The 14,996-nt window shown below is 55.5% G+C and overlaps 1 protein-coding gene across 1 annotated transcript; it reads right to left on the bottom strand.

Annotated features, from left to right (window-relative positions):
- Nucleotides 1-1,460: 1,460 nt before the first annotated feature.
- PHYHIP (phytanoyl-CoA 2-hydroxylase interacting protein) lies at nucleotides 1,461-14,379 on the bottom strand. The gene is made up of 5 exons (XM_055427902.2): nucleotides 14,112-14,379; nucleotides 10,489-10,682; nucleotides 8,900-9,074; nucleotides 6,444-6,561; nucleotides 1,461-4,010 (listed from the first exon to the last, which is right to left on the bottom strand). The coding sequence occupies exons 2-5, from the start codon at nucleotides 10,651-10,653 to the stop codon at nucleotides 3,476-3,478; spliced, it is 993 nt and encodes a 330-aa protein (XP_055283877.1). The 5' UTR covers nucleotides 10,654-10,682; nucleotides 14,112-14,379; the 3' UTR covers nucleotides 1,461-3,475.
- Between the last annotated feature and the right edge of the window lie 617 nt (nucleotides 14,380-14,996).

Below are 14,996 nucleotides of genomic sequence, written 5' to 3' on the forward strand. Positions count from 1 at the left end.
GAGGCCATGTCCATGTGTTGGGTGTGTCTGTGTTTGTACTTGCACAGCAAAATACCCCACCTGTAACCTGAAAGTGCCCTTTGGTGGCCGGCTCCTCACTGTCCCTCCCTGCCTGCACTGGAGCAGGACTAATCTGGAGCCCCTCTGCTGGACAGTGGCTGTCGCAGTCCAAGGTTGTCCTTCACCTTGCAGCTCTCTGTGGTCACCAAGGCTGTCTTCCATATCCAGCCCAGGGAAGCAGTGTGTGTGCACATGTAGACCTCTTTCCTTCTACCAGGTCAGACTAGAGGGACACTGATCAAAAGGGACCCCAGGGCAGATGCCAGCAGATGACCTGACCCAGCTCTATTAGACAGGCGCCTGGAGCAATGCCGGAGTGCCAGAGAGTGGCCATCTGGGGAGGAGCAAGAAGAGGCTCACCGGAGGAAACTTACATGCAACCCCACCACCACCCCTGCTTCACCTGGCTTCTTCATCTTCTGCTAAGAGGACCCTGGAAGCCAATCTTTTCTAAGAAACTCACAAAGGATTTGCAAAAGGAACATTGAAGTCTGTCCCTCACGGGGACACTGAAAACCCCTCAGGCCCTGCCCAGAGGTGGAAGGATGGACCCTGGAGTTCACCGCCCCACCCTCAGAATCCTGTGCACACCAAGTCACATCAATCGTGTCTGACTCGTTGTGACCCCCATGGACTGTAGTCTGCCAGGCTCCTCTGTCCATGGGATTCTCCAGGCAATACTGGAGTGGGTTACCATGCCCTCCTCCAGGGGATCTTCCCGACCCAGGGATCAAACCCATGTCTCTTATGTCTGCTGCATTGGCGGGAGGGTTCTTTACCATTAGTCCCATCTGGGAAGCCACCCTAGAAACCTGAGCTCCAAATATACCCCACCATGCCTTTAAAATAAGCTTCCTTGGCACTTTTGACTCCACAGTGCCCCCTGGTGTTATTCAGGAGTTAGGCATGGACTTGATATAAAAGAAGCTCTGTGGAGACCCTCCCAAAGGCGGCTGTGACAGAGATCTGACCCACCCCTGTCTTACAGTCCCAGGGGATTCCTGGCATACACTGGGGAGACAGGGCAATGCAATAGGAAGATTCTAGCTTCTAAATCAAATCCCGGGCATTGCTACCTACTGGTTGTTAGACACGGGCAAGCCTTTTAACCTCCTGTGCCTCAGTTTCTTCATCTGTTAAATGGGAATCATTGAGGGTAGGGGACTAAAGGAGTTGTGTGTGAAAGCACCTGGCTGGATGCCTGGGCACATAGTAGGCCCCCGAGAAGTCGTATTTACCCTTCAGCTTTCCTTCCTGGTGTAAGGAGGCCAGGCCCCAAGCTTTGGATGACACATGTTCATTCGGCCCTGAGCCAAGCAGTGTCAGGGAGGTGACTCTAATTTTTCTGGAGCTTTTCCACTCCAGCAGAGGATCATTTTAATAAGTCCATAATAACAGACGCAGAGGTGACTCAGATCCACAAACGAGGAGCCCTGCTGGAGAGGGGACACAGGTTCTGGGGGAGGGGAACTCAGTGGCATGTGGGGCTGATGCAGTCCAGGTGGCTGCAGTGGGAGGGGCTCCAAACAGGGGGCCTGTGGACCTGGGTCACGCTTCCAGAGTGCTACAGGTTCTTTCTGAAGAGCCCTCAGTTTTCCCATCTGCAAAGTGCAAACAAAGTAGCACCACACTGACCTCCAACGTCCTTCCCAAGCTGAAGATGTGGCTCTGCTTTCAGAGCCCTGCCTCCCACAGTGAGTCCGAAACACCCTTGGAGAGGATTCCAGGTGGCCTGTCTGAGCTCCTCTGTGACTTTACAGCTTGTCCACCCCTCCCCTCCCAGAGCCCAAGGAAAGGCAGGGCTCTCAGGCCATGGTGGTTTATTGATGCAAGCACAGCACAGGTGGGTGAGCCCCCAGCCCAGGGCAGACACAGGGCCAGGGGAGGGCAGCGGGCCACCCCCTCAGCAGAGGGGAAAGGGCCTGGGGCCCACGTCCTCTCCTCCATGCACCTCCCACGGCCCCCAGCCCTGATCCAGGCCACAAAGACAGATGACCACACCATTCCCTGCGGCTACAGGAGAGGCCACCCGCTGTCCCATCCGCCCGCTCACTGAGATATGGCCTCGCTGGCCTGCTGCCCCCTTCTGTCTTTCATCACAGCAGACCGCTGTCACTGTGGGGGCTGCTCTCCTTTACCTGCCAGCCTTCTGCCACCCCTCAAACAGCTGGATGCATTAGTTGACACCTCTCCTCATCACCCACCAGGTCTGCTCGTCTCCACAGTCCACCCTCACCACTCCCATGACCCGTACAAAAGTAGGAAAGAGGTGAAAACACTGAGTGGCCCAGGAAAGACTTCACTAAGATCTCCCCAGGGAAGGGGCTCTCCGCCAGGAGGCTGGCTTCGCTGTGAAGTGAGGAGCCAACAGTGCCAGGGGGGCGGGGGCGCGAGGTGGGGGTGGCGCGGGGAAGCCACAGTCCCGATGACACACAGGCACAGTGCAGTGGCGGCGCCCCGGCAGAGTGAGCGAGCAAGCGCGCAGCCAGGTGGGGTACCAGGGCCCTGTGGGAATGCCCTCGCTTCCAGTTCCACGCCGGGTCCCCTCGGCGTGAGGCCCTCCACTCCCAGCTGAGGAATGGGTCCCTCTGGGTCTCAGGGGTCTCCGGCCCCCTCCTCGACCCCAATGGCTGCCACTGCACACCCCAGCACTCTGAGCAAGGGAGAAAGTCCGCTGGGATTTATACCATCTCCAGGCAGAAGAAGGGGAACCCCCCAGCAGCCAGGTGCCCCCAAAGCCAAGAGAAAGAGCGCCCTTTTCTAGAGGGCAGGTGGAGAAGGAGAGGGACGGCTCTCCCCATGCAGGAAGAGGGTGCTCTGGGGCAAGGAATAACGGGGTGGAGTGGGGGTAGGGGGGATCACAGCGCTGCAGGAGACTATTTATAGAGGGAGAGGGTGGGGCTTGCAGTAGGACGCCCCCAAGGCCCGGCTCGTGGGGGAGGGGCATTCTGTGATTGGCCCTGAATGGGGTGGGTGGGGCTAAGGAAGAACACGCCCACAGCTCTCGGCTCGCCTCTGGAGGCAGGCAAGCTACAGGTGCGTCTTGGGAGGGAAGGCTTCCGTGGGAGAACCCTAGGGGGGCAGATCTCCTGAGATGGAGGCCTGGGATGAGGCAAGAAACAGCAGGTCAGGGAAACCAAAGGAAAGGGGACGTCTCCAGAAATCCACCCGCCCTCCCCACCAACCTACTGAGGCTAAGAAGCCTTCCCAATTCGGCCAGGCATGGGTAGGCCAAGCCTGCCAAGGGACCACCCTCCGTTGCTTCTAGTGCCCTAGGGAAGGGAAGGGAAGAGGGAGATGGATGGCGTGGAGGGAGCAGGGGGGCAAGGGAGAGAAAGCCAGCTCCCTGCGCTTATGCCACCCATCACCACCCTGTCTGCCATCTCTCCCTAACTCCCTGGCTCCCCAGGAGTCCCTAGCGGCCCACGCTGATGTTGCAGGTCTTGCAGCTGGGGTCTTTCTTGGCGTCGGCGGTGGACAGGCTCATCAGCTGGTGCCCGCTGATCTCCCCCAGGGTGCCCAGGGACAGGTCGACCGGCTCGGTGTAGATGATCTCCAGGATGAGGTCCTGGGCATGGCGGAAGACCAGCTCCCCGTCCTCCACGCTGCAGGTCAGGAACTTGTTGCAGGCAATGTCCAGGAGAGGCAGACGGTCGCGGCAGAAGCGGTCCCCCAGGGAACCCTTGGGGGCCAGCACCAGGATGGCATAGTGGTAGGCCGTGTACATACAGTAGAAGTCTGCAAAGTAGAGGTTGGTGCTGGGGTTGAAAAGGCGCTGGGCGGGGATCTGGAAGCGCCAGCGGCCATAGGGGGAGTCCTGCGGGGGCTGGCCAGTGTTGAACTCCGTGTTGCAGCTGAAGAAGACGCCATGGAGCATGCCGCTGGTTGGGGAGCCATGGCTGCCGCTGTTGTCCTTCAGGTAGGGTTGCAGCATGTTTCCGCAGTGGGTCCTGCCCACCACAGGAGGAAAATAAATGCCAAGAGGAAGAGAAAATGCTTTTGGTTAGCTGGACTGAGGCTTGGCGGCTGTGGTGTGACCAAGAAGGAAGTCAGCCCAGCTCCCAGTTCTCCCACCAGCTACCGCCTCCACCAGTCACAAATAGAACATTCCAGAAGGCAAGAGAAGGGAGGGCCCTGGAGATGGGGCTGATCCAGCCCACTCCTTCACGGAGGAGAGATTTGAATCTGCCACTCCCCAGCTTACACAAAGAGCGAGATCGGGAAGATCTGGTCTTTCTGGCCCCACCTCCCACCACCCCCACACTCACAGGTAACACCCTCCAGCCATGCAAGAACCCCACCCCAGGTCTTTCCTGCCTCTGTGCCTTTGCAGTGCTCTTCCCCCTGCCTGAACTGCCTTTTCTACCTTTCCCCACCTAGCCTGGCAAACTTCTAACCATCCTGCAAAGTCCAAAACAGGTGTCCCATCCCTTCTCCTCTAAAACCTTCCAGGGACTTCCCTGGTGGTCCAGTGGTTAAGAATCTGCCTTCCAATACAGGGGGTGTGGGCTCGATCCCTAGTTGGGAAACTAAAATCCCATGGGCCTCAGGGCAACTAAACCTGTGCACTACAACTAGAGAGTCTTCACACTGCAAAAAAATATCCCACGTGACGCAACTAAGACCCAAGGCAGCCAAATAAATAAATACTAAAAAAAAAACCTTCCAGGAACAGCAAACACTTGTATTCAACAAAACTTTGACTGCTTACTATGTGCAGGGCACTGAACTTTACTCAGCAATCACACACTCTACATTCCAGCCGGCTGTACTGTCCCCTTGATAGACAGCTTTGCAGGAGCGGGGGCTATGCCTTTATTCTTTTCTTTTGGCTACACTCTACAGCATGCAGCGATCTTAGTTCCCTGACCAGGGATTGAACCCTGCAGTGCTATCATGGAGTCTTAACCACTAGACCACCAGAGAAGTCCCTATTCATCTTTATATTCCAGCATATATGGATGCTCTGCATCTCTCCCTTGCTTGCTGATAGAGGAGCCCAAACTGGGCCAGTGTCCTCCCCACTCACCTACTGCCTCCCTTCTTTAGTACAAACACAGAAGAACCCCCTGGGGTCAGGTCAGAACGCCCCATCCCAGCTGACTGCAGTAATAAAAACAGTAACAGTGGCAGCTTGCCCTGGCCCAGCCTTAGAAGGACTTGGAGGGGTATCAGGCAGCAAAGAGTGGATGGGCAGCCTCTGGCCCTACTGGCCCTCTGGGCCTCAGTCCCCATTTGTAGGCTGAGGGTGTTGGATCAGATCACCAATTTTCAGACATTTTAAAAATACTTCAGACATTCAAGCAGAACCCCTCTTGTATCCCCCAAGGAAATTATACACAGGCAGGCAGAGGCAACAAACCTGAAGCTGCCCTGGCCAGACGATGGGGGCAGGGCTCACCCGGCCTCATCCTCTGAGTTCCTCACTAGTCCTTTAGCACCACCCTAGGATGCCCTGGGATCCCTCCCCGGAGCCTCCAGGCTTCCCAGCACACAGTGGGAAGATCACGACCCTTCTTGCTCAGAATCCTCGCACTCTGTGTCCCCCTCACCACCTCCCTTGAGACCAGGGCCTGAATTGGAGGGACAGCTGACCTGCAGCCTTGTGTGCATGCATGCTCAGTCACGTCCAGCTCTTTGTGACCACATGGATTGTAGCCCGCCAGGCTCCTCTGTCCATGGGATTTCCCAGGCAGGGATACTGGAGTAGGTTGCCATTTCCTCCTCCAGGGGACCTTCCTGACCCAGAGATCAAACTCACGTCTCCTGTGTCTCCTGCATTGGCAAGTGAATTCTTTACCACTGTGCCACCTGGAAAGCCCAACCTGCAGCCTTGCTTGCTTGCTTGCTACGTCACTTCAGTCGTGTCCGACTCTGTGCGACTCCATAGACAGCAGCCCACCAGGCTCCCCCGTCCCTGGCATTCTCCAGGCAAGAACACTGGAGTGGGTTGCCATTTCCTTCTCCAATGCATGAAAGTGAAAAGTGAAAGTGAAGTCGCTCAGTCGTGTCCGACCTTCAGCGACCCCATGGACTGCAGGCTACCAGGCTCCTCCATCCATGGGATTTTCCAGGCAAGAGTACTTGAGTGGGGTGCCATTGCCTTCTCCAACCTGCAGTCTTAGAGCTCAGCAACAGGGACTCTGAAAGGAGGATTAAACCCAGGACCTCATTCACTCAGGCCTGTTAGTGCATTGCCTCCAGGCAGCTCCATTCTGAAGCCCTTTTCCTTCTCTGGAGCCCAACACCCCCCCAGAACCAGCCTGAGATATGGGTGGGGGGTGAGGACACCAGAGGAGCGTCTAGCAACTAAGAGTAGGGGTGACATCAGAGGGTCAGGGTAGTGGGCAGAGTTGGGGCAGGAAGTCCAGAGCTGGCCGTACCTGGCATGCTGGAAGTATTCCTTGTGATGGTTGCGGTAGAAGACAGAGAAGCGGAGCATGCGGCCTGCGATCTGCTCAGCCTTCTCCTGTAGCTGGGCCAGGTGCTCCTTGGCATAATCTGCAAGAGTCCAGGTGGGTGAGCTGAGGGCCAGGTTGGGGATCACAGCTTCCCCCTCAGATCGCCCACTACCCACTGTGAACATCAGCCCACCTCTGTACTCAGGGCGCAGGGGAAACCAGACAGTCACAGCACCTTGGACCAGAAAGGACCACCTGGCCTGGCTGGGAACATGGGCAGCTGGAGGCTGTCTATCCTGTCGCCTCAACGCCCTGTGACCAGAGGCTCAGGGCTCTGCATTAGAAAAGGGCAGAGGGCTGCCCAGTTATACAGTCATGTCGAGGGATCCAGAGACTGTAATCCTAGACCATTCTCATGTGAAAAGAGAACCAAGATGCAAAAGATTGAGAGGAAAGAATCTGAGTCCTTTGGAGAAAGCCCCTCAAATCCAGCAGGTATGAGCCTGTCCACACCACTATATGGAAGTCAGGTGTAATTTCAGGACAGCAAGGAGATCAAACCAGTCAATCCTAAAGGAAATCAACCCTGAATATTCGTTGGAAGGACTGATGCTGAAGCTCCAATACTTTGGCCACCTGATATGAAGAGCTGACTCATTGGAAAAGACCCTGATGCTGGGAAAGATTGGAGGCAGGAGGAGAAAGGGGTGACAGAATGAGATGATTGGATGGCATCACCAATTCAATGGATATGAGTTTGAGAAAACTCAGGGAGATCATGAAGGACAGCGAAGACTGGCATGCTGCTGTTCTTGGGGTTGCAAAGAGTCAGACACGACTTAGCAACTGAGCAATAACTGAGGGGGAAACTGCAGAAAACTGAGGGAAAGGCTTAGCCAAGGGTCAGGGGCAATGACTCTGCCTCAGCATCCCAGGAGAAAGGAGGAAGGCTGGAAATAGGATGGTAAAACTGGACTGGATGGGCCAGGGCCAGAGGCTAGGGCTGTGGGGTCCAGGCAGAGCTGCTGCTCATCTAGACAGCACCTTTGAATGAAGCAGGAAAAGCTGCCCTTTCCTCCTTGCTAATGCAGCCCTGGCCAGGGCACTGCATTGACAAGAGAAGGAGGAACTGGATTGAAGCCATCCCCAGCTCCCCAGTTTGAATGAACTCCCACTGCATGTAGAGTTCTGGGGTACACCAAAAGACTTTCCCTGCAAGGTGCAGGAACACGTCCAGAGAGTGGGGTTTTGAAGCCAAGAAAAGGAAAAAAAAACCACTCAAAAGAGAAAGGCAGGTCAAGGAGAGCTGGGGCACAGACCTTGGCAGAGGATGGAATCAGCAGCCTCTGAGGCCTGAAGCTAAGGATGTTCCTGCCCCTTCCTTGTGACAGGGGAAGATCTGGAGCAATTCTCACGTGGACAACAAAAGAATGGAAGGTTGTGGGGCAGATCCTGGGTCACCAGTGACTCAATACGCAGAAGCCCCAGTGTCTATTCGTGTTGGAGTTTGCACACTAATAGGTGAGTTTGTGGGACCGTTTTCCAAGTCTGAGTAGAGGCTCAAGACAAACAAAATGTGATGGTCCCACCAAGTGTCCATCAACCAATCATCAATAAACAAAATGTGGTCCATCCACACAATGGGGTGTTATTGAGCCTTAAAAAAGAAAGAAATTCTGACACATGCTACAACACTGATGAACCTTGAAGACATTTTGTCAAATGCATAAGCCAGTCACAGAAATGCAAATACTGTGTGATTTTCCCCTCATATGAGATACTGGACTGTAGCCAGCCAGGCTCCTCTGTCCATGGGATTCTCCAGACAAGAATACTGGAGTGGGTTGCCATTCCCTCCTCCAGGGCATCTTTCCGACCTAGGTATTGAACCCAGGTCTCCTGCATTGGGAGGCAGATTCTTTACTTCCTGAGCCACCAGGGAAGTCCCATATGAGATACTGAGAGTTGTCATATTTACAAAAAGAGTAAGGGTGGTTTCTGGGGCATTTAATGAGTGGGAAAGGTAAGTTGTTGTTTAAGGGGGCATAATGTTTCAGCTTGGGAAGATGAAAATTTTCTAGACATGGATTGCGTGCCAACATGAACATACTTAATCCTGCTGGACTGTACATTGAAAAATGGTTAAGGTGGTAGATTTATGTTATGTGTGATTTCCCACACTTACGCTTGCCCCAGGCCAGAGAAGTAACTCCATCCCTTTCCAGAAGTGGTGTTGTCAATGCAATTAGCAGTGCTCTCATCTGCCTCCTGCATCAGACTGCAGGCTTTGGGGTGGCAGAAGAGGGTCTCATCCATGGTGTCAGCCAGAGCATGGTGCCTACATACAGCAGGAGTTGCTAAATGCGTGCTGGGTTAAGAGGAAGCCCCCTCCTGACCATCGCTAAATCAGCCAAAGCAGCCGGAGAGCAGAACCTCACCCCCAGTGCAGAACTCGACCGTCTCACTCCAGCCAGACACCAGGTACTCCCCATCGCTCTGCTTCACGGCGGTCTGCACTGCCACACTGTACTCAGTGCGGGGACTCAGGAACCAGTGGCCTCTCACTGTCATAGGCAGTGGCACAGCCTTGGCAACAAGCTTGGTGGGGACATCCTGAGAAGTGAGGTGCAGACAGAGAGCCAAGAGTCAAACTGGAGGTCCTGTCCACCCTTGGCATTCCCCCAGGCCTCCCACTCCCCCAGTGGCCACCTTTCTGTTGAAGATAGCCGGAGTCTCAAGGACTCAATGGCTTGGTGCCCTGGCCACCATTTTCCTGCAGAAGCAAGCAGTGGCCATTGGGAAGGCCGTACAGACCCTCCCCGGCCTCCACCCCCTTAACCCCTGATGCCCGTTCTCTTGGGAACGGAGGAGAAAGGCCACTGGAGTGGAGGCCTGCAAAGTTGAGGGCGGTGAGACCTTCATTTTCGAGGGACACTTCGAGAGCGCTGCACACTGCAGCGCCGTCTCCACGGCAACGACAAATGCTGAGAAGCCAGGGAGGAAGGGAAAATATGCCTTCTTCTTTGGGGGGAGGAGGGTTAAGGGGGTGGTGTTGAACATTCACGTCACCGTGGCAACTGGCCTGCCAAAAGACACCCAGATTGGAGAGCCAGTTCCAAAGAAAGAGAGGGTGAGTAACCCACACGATGCGGTCGTCGTGGGAACCAGCTCCTTCCCACCTCACTCTTCCCCCTGCCTCGCTGCCAGCTCGAGAAGATGGGAGCCTTCCTCCTGCCCACCCCCACACTAGCTCTAACCCAGGGAAAGGACACCCCAGCCATCAGAGGACTCACTACGCCATCTCTTTTCTAAACCCAGTGAAGGATAGGCCAGAGGGTGAGGGCAGAGAGGATCACGAGGGCCTGCATGCGTGTGTGCTCAGTCACTAAGTCGTGTCCAACTCTTAGCGACCCCATAGACTGTGGCAGGCCAGACTCCTCTGTCCGTGGGATTCTCTAGGCAAGAATACTAGAGTGGATTGCCATGCCCTCCTCCAGGGGATCTTCCCCACCCAGGGACTGAACCCGCATCTCTTACGTCTCTTGAATTGGCAGGCAGGTTCTTTACCACTAGCGCCACCTGGAAAACTACCCCTTGGGGGACCAAGCACAGGGCCCTACCCCTGCCCAAGGCCCACCCCATCAACAACAAAGCTGCTTTCTGAGTTAGGGGCTTGGTCAGACCCCTGAGACATCCCCAGGTGTGACATCTGTGGCCCCACCCTGAGTTTTCCCACCCCGTGTGAAGGTCCAAGCATGATGCTGATAGTCCTCTTCGTGGTATGCTGGGCCCAAGTCGAACACCACACAGACAATTACCTCCATGAAGCCTCTCACAAGCTGGCATTATTATTATTATTCCCTTTTTACCGGGGGAAGAGAGAGGTTAAACTTTCCCAAGACTGGGAAAGGAGCTGGACTGGAATCAGGCCTCTCCAATGCCCAACAGTCCCCTCTAGGCATTCTGTCAGCCTGCCTCCTTGGAGAGCAGACTCTGGCAGGAGGCGCTCTGGGCAGCCTGCACTCACCCGGTGCTTGAACTTGTTAGAGTTCTTATTCTCCTTCTTGTTCAGGTCGATGAAGTAGTGGGTGACCCTCTCCAGGTCACTGTTCTCCATGGCCCAGGAGATGCGGAATGAGTCGCAGGTGATATTGTTGACCTCGATGCTGTGGGGCGTGGACAGCAGCTCCATGCTCCCCACTGGTTTGGCTTCTGTGAGCACTGTGGGGAAAAGAAGATTCAGTACCTCCCTCCCTGCCACGGAACCTTCTAGAATGTCTTGCTCCCACCATCCATTGCCAGGTGGAACCTTGAGGAGCCTTCACTTGTACCTGCCTTGTTGGATCTGATGGGAAGATGGCATGGGGAGGGCTGGAGGGGTGGGGCTGAAGGTGGGCTGGGGGGCCCCTTGGGGGGACTCTTGGCTCTCTTCAGAGGGGTCTGCAGAGCAGACGGCACCTGACAGGTGGCGGAGGCAGTGGGAATGCTGCAGACGCAGGGCGGGACAGATTTGCAGCAGATGGAGCCAGGGAGGGGGGCCCTCAGCCAGCAGGCGTGAAAGGAGAAGGGGGGTGCCAGAGAGAACAGTGCAAGGAGGTGCAGGAGTGGCGAGAAGCACCCATCGGAGATGGGGTGAGGGCGCAGCAGGCAGGGGGCACTGGCAGTCCAGAGGCCTGGTGCCAGGGCTCCCGAGCCCAGGCCCCCCTCCACCCTGGGGGTGACTCATCAAGGATCACAAGCACCATGGGGATAACACGGATCCACTGGTGGTAGGCAGGTCAGCAGGCCGTAGATCTCTTGCACCTGTAACTTTTCAACTCCGTTTTTTTTTTTTTTGTTTTCTTTCAGCAGATCCTGTGGTTACTTGACTCTTCAATGACTAGTTTTTTACCTTTATATCTCTTGCAGGCCAACTACGTGCTAATAATTTCACACACATCATCTCATGCAAGCCTCACAATTATTATTATCCCTATTTTACAGATTAAGTAGCTGAGGTCAGGGGTGGAGGGTGGTACTAAGATGCCAAAGGCCACTCAGCTGGAAAATGATTGGAATGCAGGTCTAATTCCAGAATCTAAGCTCTTTATCTTTAAGCTAAGGTTATGTCCCCTTGTGTGTGTGCGCGCGTGTATGTGATGTGTGACACGTGTCATGTGCGTACGTATGCCCAGGTGCTCATGCTTCTACTGTTATTTATTTTTCCTCTTTCTATCCTTCCCTTTCAAGGAATTGCCTTCTCTCTCACCTCCCTCTGTCACTCTTTCTATCTCTGGCTGCTGTTCCGGGTTTGAAAGGACCACAACTCACTCTCACCTGTACTGTAACTAGGACGAGCTGGCTCTGGCTTTGACTTTGGCCTGGCTCAAAGGACCTCTGGGAACAGGGTGGGGAACTGAGAGGGGGGAGGAGGTGTGAGGATGTCTCTGGGCCAAGAGCACGTGATCAGACTCTGCCCCGGGGTGTGTTCTCCATCCCCCACGGAGCTCCTGCCTTCCCCAAGCCCAGTGTCAGCACACTCAGATTTCTGGGGTGTCATCTCCTTTTCTCCCCGTCTCTCTCCCTCACCCAGGCGCTAATGGTGAGGGTACCTTGTGCCTTCGAAAGCAGGTACTTCTAATTATAGCTCTCATAAGATCCAGCCCACACTCTTCTGTCAATTAAGCCTGCTCCAGAGCCTGGCACCTCTAAATTAACCCATGGGCTGCCTGGGTGGCAGGCACAGGGTGAAGAATATGGGTGATGGCTCCCACCAGTCCTAGGATATCACCTCAGTCCTTGTTTCATCTTAGCTTTCCACCCTAAAGTGAGTGCCTGCCTGTGATGAAATACAGCCAAATGCCAGTGGCTCCGTGTATGGGAATTCTATGGTAAATAAGCACGGTGTTGTTACCAGGTCCACCCCCGAATCAAACAGAATGGGATGGGTGTCTAGAAACAACTGTGTGATAATAAACCAGTTGGTAATTCATGAAGACAGGTGTGCAGCGGGGGGAAGTTGCCATCCCTCGGGCTCCCAGTGAGGAGCTCCCTGGGAGACACACATGTGCCCCCTCAAATGCACCCACATACAGGCACCCATGCACACCAACGCAGACACACACAAACACATCCCCCAGAGGGCCTGAGTGGCCATCTTCCACCCACAGGGGATGCAGTCTATGCTGACCCCAAGGGCGGACACCCACCCCTTCCCCCCTACTCCTGTTCTCTTACTCTTCCCAGAGGCAGGGGCAGCCGTGTTTGGTGGTGGGGTCTCCAGCACCTGGCTCTTCCATTCCTCTCTCCAGTTCTAGGAGAGCTCAGATCTAGCTTTGGGGAGCCCATGCTAGCTTTGGGGGGGTGACTGTGAGTGACACTGGGAGAATGACAAAGCCGAGAGGACCAAGGGTGGGCGTGCACCCAGGTCTCTGAGCCCAGATGATGGGGAAAGGCAGAGTTTGATGGACAGGCTGAGACAGCACCTGAGAAACACCCACGGTCCCATGTAATCCACCCCAAGACAAGCGTTTACACACACCCACACGCGGAGGCACACGCACTGGGTCTGCCCACCCACACCTACCACACATGGCTGCACACACCTCTTCAGACACCCTCGTCATCCTCACTCACCTATGCACTCAGGTCCCCTCCACCACCTTCTGCATTCTAAGAATGTCCTACAGCTGGCTCTCCACAAGCTGTCACCTCCACACAAACCCACGCATGTTCACATCCGCAGGCTCTCACACACACGTATGCACACACGCCTTCCCACAAGCCATATTTGGGGAAGAAAGGAGGCCACAGGCACTAACATGCATGCCTGCCACCTCCGCCTGCTTGCACACACGTGTGCATTCGCACACACGTCAACCTCTGCCCATATTCTGGTATCCTCGCTCACGGCTCCTCCAGGCTCAAAGCCACAGACTTGGAGAATGTGTTTGTTTCTGCTCGGCTCTGCCAGCCCCATCTTTCTCATGCCAACAGGTTTGCGCACCTACGCAGGTGGACCTGCCCATGGACAGAGGTTTCTGCCCACTCCCTCCACCTCCATCCCTCCTCCTGCTCCGGAGTTGTGCCTCCCCACCTAGACACCCTCTGGTCGCATGCATTCCCCTCCCCCAACAACAAGCACTCCCACACACATGACAAGTGATATGTCCATCCCAGAAATATACTGCCTCACATCGCCCCCAGCCCACGCAGCCCCCAAGCTACTCAGATAATGGACCTCACATGCAAAAGAAACGCATGTTTCCAGACACACATGAACATAAGTGCAGGCAGACAGCACGATGTACGCAAGCAAGCCTCTAGTCCCCTGACGAGCAAGCACTCATGCTATACACTGATGACTCCAGGCCGCCCGTGTCTGTTCAGAGCAGCCACCGCATGCCAGAGGGAACGCGTCCCCCCCACCCCGTCCCCGGTGGCATCGCTGACTGCAGCAGAATGGTCACGGGGTGACAGTGGTGGCCCGGGGACTGGGTCCAGCTGTGAACCCCTTTGCTGAGGGCCCAGGGAAAGGGGGACAAGGTCGTCGTCCCTGGCACTCCAGGTGGGCGTCGCGGACAGTGGCGGGACCCTAGTGCCCCCAGCTCCTAGCCCCTGACGACGTCTCCGGATTGACAGCAGGATGTTCTGGGGAGGAGGAACACTCACCTGGCTCCACTGGGCTCTGCAGAGGGAGATCTGGACGGGAGGGAAGGGAGAGACCTCTGTGTGGACGTGCTTCTCAGGCAGAGGGGCAGCAGCCGGACGTCTAGGTCACAGGCAGCAGCACTCGCTTGCTCCCCTAGCTCCTTTCGCGACTGCCAAGGAGGCTTCTTCCATGCCCCGCTGGCAGCTCCCGCCTGACTCTGCAGCGCGACGCTTCTGCCCCCGGAGAGGCAATGCTCCTAGCCGGGAGAAAAGCAAGAGCGAAATCAAAGCGGCGTGGAGAGAGAGGCAGAGAAGGCGAGAAAGAAGGAAAGAGCCAGACCGAATCTGGCTCCACCAATGGGATCAGTGGCTGCCCAGCGTCAGGTGACAATAAGCAAGCTTGGTCCCTGCTCGCCTGGGCTGCTGGGAGGGGGGAAAGGGCAGAGGGTCTCCTAGGGAGCTCGATCGATGTTCTTGGAGACAGCGGCAGTGATCACCTTTCCCCCATGCTTCCAGGACCAGCTGCCCCCAGAAGTCTCTCCAACACACCCCTCCTTGGGAATCTCTCACTTGAAGCAGCCCCTAAACTTCAAGATGCTGGGAGAGGGGTGGGGCTTAGCCTAAGGGCTCAAGAGCTCCGAAGCCTGGATTCTGATTGGGGGATGGGGAGGAGGAAGAGTACAGGGAAGAGTCCACCAGGAGTATTCGAGCTGCAGGGGGCAGCCACAGGGGGTCTGTCTACAGTCTGGATTCTTGCTGATCCGTGGCTCCATTTTCTTACCAACTCTATCAAGAGCTATCAGACCTGCAGTTCCAGGGCCCCCTCATCATCTAGAGAGAATGTCTGGCTGCTTAAGTTCTCCAGGGAAAAAACAAGAGAAAAAAGTTGTGGGGCAGTGAAGGGAT

The sequence above is a fragment of the Moschus berezovskii genome, chromosome 7 (genome assembly GCF_049115385.1).
Source record: "Moschus berezovskii isolate FMDL1 chromosome 7, NW_MosBer_1.0, whole genome shotgun sequence".
Classification (NCBI taxonomy): domain Eukaryota; kingdom Metazoa; phylum Chordata; class Mammalia; order Artiodactyla; family Moschidae; genus Moschus; species Moschus berezovskii.

What these genes read in the sequence shown, in the direction of transcription:
- PHYHIP (XM_055427902.2), bottom strand. Translation starts at nt 10,653, where the DNA reads ATGGAGCTGCTGTCCACGCCCCACAGCATCGAGGTCAACAATATCACC. An exon ending in CTAACAAGTTCAAGCACCGG is followed by an intron (nt 9,075 to 10,488) that starts GTGAGTGCAGGC and finishes CTCACTTCTCAG; the next exon opens with GATGTCCCCACCAAGCTTGT. An exon ending in GGTCGAGTTCTGCACTGGGG is followed by an intron (nt 6,562 to 8,899) that starts GTGAGGTTCTGC and finishes GGACTCTTGCAG; the next exon opens with ATTATGCCAAGGAGCACCTG.